The sequence below is a fragment of the Triticum aestivum genome, chromosome 5D, assembly GCF_018294505.1.
Source record: "Triticum aestivum cultivar Chinese Spring chromosome 5D, IWGSC CS RefSeq v2.1, whole genome shotgun sequence".
In the NCBI taxonomy this organism is placed as follows: domain Eukaryota; kingdom Viridiplantae; phylum Streptophyta; class Magnoliopsida; order Poales; family Poaceae; genus Triticum; species Triticum aestivum.
Genome location: NC_057808.1, coordinates 4,657,476 through 4,664,356, shown reverse-complemented (window position 1 = coordinate 4,664,356; position 6,881 = coordinate 4,657,476). Strand labels below are relative to the sequence as shown.

The window sequence follows — 6,881 nt, the reverse complement described above, 5'->3', positions numbered from 1 at the left end:
ACTGGCATGCACTCATGCTACTCTTTTGTGGACTAAGAGTAGACAATTGTATAAGTAAACAAAAAGAAAGACATGCAGGTCTTATTTCTGATGGTTGGGAAGATGCTTTTAGTGCACACCTGGGCTGCTACCTGAGAAAGGAATCTACTCAGTTGTACGAGAAAGATGAATGTACTACCCAAATTTTGTATTATAATTAATATTTAAGAACCAGTTCAAGTTTAACCTTGGGTTGACGTACATGGTTGCCATTGTGTGCATGATCGGGACACTAAGAAATTATAGTATGTCTCCTATATATATGGGTAGTGACGGGACATGGAGGAACCCATGGGCTCATGGGTGATAAGTTTCCAAGTGAAAATAGACTATTCATCGGAGTCACCACTGACGAGTGACCACCCCTCCCCTCCACTCCGCGCTCTCGTTCCGTCATTGTCAATATCAGTGCAAGATTGCAAGGAATATCAGTGCAAGATAGTGTGCCTACCACGAATTTTTTCGAATGAACAAAACAAAGGAGAAGTGAAAGGATAAAAAAGAGGAAAGACATCGAAAGCAACAAACACAATATATTTATTTATTTATTATGGACATAGTTGTGGGTATTGACCATACTCAACCCCTAGTCCGCTACTCAACGCAACATGATTGTCTCCCAATACAAGTATGCATCACACAAATACAAACATGCTTTTTTGTAGGTTACACATATGAAAAGACATATGCATACAGTACATATTGATTGCATGAATACACGTAGAAGTAGATCATATAGTTAAGCGACTGCAAATTAAATTCCATTTCTCGTATATCTCACGAGTAATTTTCCCTGTGGATCTGGCAAGAACTTGCTCCAGTCTGTGTTAGGGAAGGGAGAGACCAATTCGAGATCAAAGTTCCTCAGCAAATGGCTCCATATCACTTTGAGTTGCATGTAAGCATAAGCCTCTCCGGTGCAAACGTGCCTTCCACCACCAAATGATGTGTAAGAGAACTTGCCACCCACTTTGTCCTCTCTTCTTTCGGGGCCAAACCGATTTGGATCATACACCTGAGGGTCCGTATAAATGTAAGGGATATTGTTGTTTACTATAGTAGGAGTTGCTACGATGTAGTCCTGCTGGATGTCATATTGTTGGCCTTCTTTCGTCTGCACCGTGAAGCGCTTATGGACCCTGCGAACCAGCAGTGGTGTCGCAGGGTTCTTCCGCAGCGCCTCCTTGATGCAATTATGCAGCGTATCCATCTCTAAGAAGGCATTGTATTCTAGTCCGTCCTTGTATTTCTTGGCGACTTGATGTTGCTCCTCAATGGCAGCTCTTAAGAAGGCTGGATGGCTGAGAAGACAAGCTCCAGTCCAAGTACTAGTATGAGAGCTGGTGTGTTTTCCAGCAAACAGCAAGCCAATGATCAACCCGACTACCTCTTCTACTGTTGTAGGGCGACCATCTTTGTACTTGGAGTCAATCAGTTTCTGCAGCGTGTCCTCCTCCACTCGCCCGGAGCTCTTACGGGATTCGACAACATTAGAGAGGATCTCTGTTAGCCTTATACGCGCCCTATCACGCTGCCAGTTTGCTGGAGTTGGGAGATATGGGAACAAGAAGCTGATCAAGGTCACACCCTTTTCGATCTCGCGAAAAAGTGTGTAGACTTCATCAAACATATTCTCCCGGACCTCTTTTCCAAGCAAACATCAGCCTGATATCAACATAAGTAGCTGCTAGAACTCAAGCTTTAGATCAACTACGCCTTCCTCTCCCCACTTTGCAAAGAAATCCTGTGCATATACATGAGTTAATTAATATACCACCCATCCATCACACACACACACACACACACACACACACACAAAGAGTAAAAAGGCCCACCTCCACTTCTTGAAGCATTGGAGAAACATGGCTCCTTAACCTGGATGCCCTCAGTGCTTCACTGTGGAAGCGCATTTGTTCCATTCGGGTGGCGGTATCTCTACCATAACCAACTGCCTTGCCAAACATGGGCACTGTGAACTCAAGCAGATTACCATGGCTAATCTCTGACTCCAAACCTTGGAAGAAATGAGTCGTCGCCTCTGGCCCGATCAAGAGTGTTACCTTGATCACTCCAAAGCAACTTACAGTGAAGACACTGCCATAGTTAACATATAGATAATTGACCATAGGTGGTAGACCCTTCTTCAGAAGGGTAGGTAATAATCCTAGGAGAGCAAGTCCATTCACCATGGGTGGAAGTTGGCCTGTTGTACGCTGTGGATCAATGTTGGTGATTCTTGCTCTTGTGATCTTGGTGGCCAATACAGTAATGAAAAGAAGAGCTATGGCCCACCACATGGCAGTGAGACTTGTCAAGTCCATGATGATGTTTATTTGACCTGCAAGAACATTAGTATGAGTTACTCTCCCTCCCATTCATTTCATTAGGCCCATCTCTAAATGGACTGTTCTTGTTCTGTTGACAGTGCATATATTGTACAGTTACCTACATATACAACAGCTGAATAAACTTGTTATATAACCACGCATGCATGAAGTAGGGAATACTAGCTAGTAGAATAGACTATGCACGGTTTCATTATATTGCCTCAACAACGCGCATGCACCAAACTCTAATGAACAGAAGAGGTGGCAGCATGCATGCATACCTCAATACGTAGAAGCTTATTCGTCTCTTTCACGTACTAGCTAGTAGCTAGTTAAATGGTATGTCTGCACTATCATCAAATTAGGGCTGCAATCTCTGCTAGCTAGCTAACTAGCAGTGAGTGAGTGCGAGATCTGTGCGGAGTAACACGCAGGAAGGCAACTAAGGATATGAACATCGATATATAGAATATATACAGAGAGAGTGAGTGAGTGCAGTCTGGGAAGTCCAACATCAATTACAGCTACTCCTAGCTAGCAGCCACACTGTGACTAATGCCCGAGCCCGACCGTTGGTTCTTCTTGGTTGGAAATATCTTCGACTTTTGAGTACATAGCGTGCTGTCTTTTACCAGTGCTGCTGTACTCCCCACGTATGGAACGTCAAGTCCTAGCTAGTCGTAATCCATGGTTTCGTGCCCGAGTTGGAGTTTGCAACCTAATAGTCTGGGTCTGGCAATGACTACCAGACAAAATACTACTCCCTCGCTTGTGGTTTGTAGTTTTGACTATGAATTTAACTAGCAAAATATTCTCTCTCTCTCTCTCTCTCTCTCTCTCTCTCTCTCTCTCTCTCTGTGTGTGTGTAAATAATCAGTGGCCCTTTTTGTAAGGAAGGTCCTCTTTGGTCGGAAATCCAACTCGGTGCCCAGGCTCATCTGCTCCCGCTCAGAAAAAAAATCAAAATAAATACTAGAAAAATTCAAAAAATAATCGGGAGAAAGAGGCCGTGGTTTTCAACAAGAACTTGAAACGCGCACACTGCTACAGATTATGCTATTACTGACAAAAGATCACAGATGCATGGTAGGAATATCCTTTTCAGATGAAGGCCACCATACGTGTCAAGGTCTTTGCCGAGTGCTTTCTGAATGGCACTTGTCAAAGAACAGGCTTTGCCGAGTGTCCAGCCTTAGCCGAGGGCATTTTTTTTGCAGTCGGTTTATGAGGCCTTTGCCGAGTGTCCAACAGGACGCACTACCAATCCAGGCCATTTCAGTAGTGAATAGTGAGTACTCCATTTGGTTTTTTTAGGGGTGAATACTCCATTTAGTGCAAGCCTCACAAAGTCTGCCAACCAGGAATCTTTTCAAATGCAACAGAAAAAAGTAGTGGAAGGACACAAAAGGACGGATGACATAGAAACCAACCAAGACTATGTATTTATTTCTTGATGAACATAATTGTGGGTACGGAACTACTGGCACTCAAAGCCAAGTCCGCCACTAAATGTGGCATCCAAACACGATTGCATTGATATTACACAGAAGTAAGCGTACATATACACATATAGGTTGCAGTAGATCAACTAATTAAGTGACTACAAAATGCCATTCCTCTTATATTTTACGAGTAGTTTTCCTTGTGGCTCTGGCAAGAACTTGCCCCAGTCTGTCTTGGGGAAAGGGGAGATCAATTCGAGCTCAAAGTTCCTCAGCAAATGGCTCCATATCACTTTAAGTTGCATGTAAGCATAGGCCTCCCCGGTGCAAATGTGTCTTCCACCACTAAATGACGTGTAAGAGAACTTGCCACCAACTTTGTCCTCTCTTCTTTCGGGGCCAAACCGGCATGGATCATATACCTGAGGGTCCTTATAGATATAAGAGATGTTATTAGTCACTATAGTAGGAGTTGCTACGATGTGGTCTTGCGGGATGTCATATTCTTTGCCCTCTTTCGTCTTCACCATGAATTGCTTATGTGCCCTGCGGACCAGCATTGGTGTTGGAGGGTGCTTCCTTAGCGCCTCCTTGATGCAACTATGTAGTGTATCCATCTCTATAAATGCATTGTAGTCTAGCCCCATGTCCTTGTATTTGCTACTGATTTGTTGTTGCTCCTCAATGGCAGCTCTCAAGAAAGTTGGATGGCTGAGTAAACAAGCTGCAGTCCAAGTACTAGTGTGAGAGCTGGTGTGTTTTCCAGCAAACAACAGGCCAATGATTAGCCCGACTACCTCTTCTACCGTTGTAGGGCGACCATCTTTGTACTTAGAGTCGATCAATTTCTGCAATGTATCATCCTCAACTCTGCCGGAGTTCTTACGGGAATCGACGACATCAGAAAGGATTTGTGTTAGCCTGATGCGCGCTTTATCTCGCTTCCGATTTGCTGGAGTTGGGAGATATGGGAACAAGAAGCTAATCAAGGTCACACCATTATCTTCAATCTCGTGAAAAAGTGTGTAGACTTCATCAAACATGTTCTCCCGAACCTCTTTTCCGAGCAAACATCTGCTTGAGATCAACATGAGTAACTTCTCGAACTCAAGCTTTAGATCAACAATGCCTTCCTCTCCCCATTTTGCAAAGTAACCCTGCATAAATGCATCAATACAACATAAGTTTTGTGCAACTTGTATGTAAACATGTATTCTAGAACAGATGAGTAATTTATGGTTTAAACTTTGTAATGAAAAGATGCCTACATGCATAAACCGAGCTAGAGGCCCTTTTCTGGGGCAAAAATAACAGATGAGTAAGGGCACAGCCTGTTTGCTACGCACCTCCACTTCTTGAAGCATGGGATAAACATGGCTCCTCAACCTTGATGGTCTCAGTGCTTCGATATGGAAGCGCATTTGTTCAGTTCGGGTGGCGGTATCTCTGCCATAACCCACTGCTTCACCAAACATGGGCACAGTGAACTCAAACAGATTACCGTGGCTAATCTCCGACTCCAGACCTTGGAAGAAATGAGCCGTCACCTCTGGCCCGATCAAGAGTGTTACCTTCACTCCAAATGAACTTACCATGAATACACTGCCATATTTGACATATAGATCATTCACCATTGCCGGTAGACCCTTGTTCAAAAGGGTAGGTAATAGTTTTAGGAGAGCAACTCCATTCACCAGGGGAGGAAGTTGACCTGTTGTACGATGTAGATCAACGGTGGTGACTCTTGCTCTTGAAATCTTGGTGACTAACACGGTGATGAAAAGAAGAGCCACAGCCCACCACACTGCGGTGAGACTTGCTAAGTCCATGTTGTTATTTGGCCTGCAAGAACATTAGTATGAGTTACTCCATCCCCTTCATTTTGTTAGGCCCATCTCTATGAGTTGGATCGACTAGGAGTCCTTTTATGGACGTCACATAAATGGACTGTTAAGACGTGAGAGTATATATTGTACACCATGCATGATGCTTATAGAACTATATATGATGCTTAAATTTACTTGAGAACAAATTGATTAGACTTGGAATCCATAAAGTACCTGACGTCGGGTACGTGCACATGGCAAAATGAACGTTTTGTGGCAATTTATATTTGTTGAGGATGGCAAGTTTAGTGGGCAAGCATGACAAATATGTCTTTGTTTATCTTTTTGCTAGGAAAATTGACGTGCTTGTAAACAAAAATGGCCATCCACGCATCAACTCAAATTGCTATGAAAATCGTTCATTTTGCCATGTGCAAGTACCTGACGTCAGGTACTTATCATTTTCGTTAAACTTCTTATACGACTAGGAGTCCTTTTATACACTTAGAATTGAATGAACTTCTTATACAACCATGATGCTTAAATTTACTTGAGAACAAATATCATTTTTATATACTCAGTGAATAACCAAGCATATATAACTTACTTTTTTTGAAAAGATGGACAGCACCCAGGGCCTAGCCGAACATAACATATGGATGTTTCTACGAATCTAGCTAGCTTGGCTTACAAATATTGACTTGGAGTAAAAAAGTAAAAGGAAAAACAACGGTACCATATCATGCAGCTGACATGACAATATTACTGATATATATGCCAAGAGAAGAAAAAAATCACAGATCGTGAAGCAATTTAGCGTGCATATATGAGACCTGGCAAGTTAAAATTAATTAATCCACAGCGCTAACTTTAGAAAGAAGATCTAGCTAGCATGCATACATACCTCAATATGTCTCGGCAAAGAGGGTTGTGAGCATCATAAATTTGAGCCGTCCTCAGCGCCGCACATAGAAAACACAGGAAGGAGGTAAGGACACTTAACATGGATAGCTAGAATATATAGAGAAAGCGCGAGTGCAGAGGTTACCAACCTATGTATGACTAACTGATATACCAGCACGGTCCACACGGACAACTAATCTAGCAGCTAGCTAGTAGTAACAGTTTGGGAAGTCCAACATTACTTCTAGCTTAACTAGCATCCAAGCTTAGCTAGTATCCACTGTGACTAATGCATGCACGTGTTTCTTCCTGTTGAAAATTGAGCTTTGACTCTTTTCAGTAGC

The 6,881-nt window shown here is 42.8% G+C and overlaps 1 protein-coding gene and 1 pseudogene across 2 annotated transcripts; both read right to left on the bottom strand.

Annotated features, from left to right (window-relative positions):
• Nucleotides 1–555: 555 nt before the first annotated feature.
• Nucleotides 556–2,929, bottom strand: LOC123119043 (obtusifoliol 14-alpha demethylase-like; annotated as a pseudogene). Its single transcript, XR_006458402.1, has 3 exons — nt 2,648–2,929; nt 1,875–2,377; nt 556–1,783 (listed from the first exon to the last, which is right to left on the bottom strand). The product of XR_006458402.1 is annotated as an obtusifoliol 14-alpha demethylase-like (transcript).
• An 866-nt stretch (nt 2,930–3,795) lies between these two features.
• LOC123124059 (obtusifoliol 14-alpha demethylase-like) lies at nt 3,796–6,656 on the bottom strand. The gene is made up of 3 exons (XM_044544765.1): nt 6,539–6,656; nt 5,155–5,650; nt 3,796–4,965 (listed from the first exon to the last, which is right to left on the bottom strand). The coding sequence occupies exons 1-3, from the start codon at nt 6,637–6,639 to the stop codon at nt 3,967–3,969; spliced, it is 1,596 nt and encodes a 531-aa protein (XP_044400700.1). The 5' UTR covers nt 6,640–6,656; the 3' UTR covers nt 3,796–3,966.
• Nucleotides 6,657–6,881: the final 225 nt, after the last annotated feature.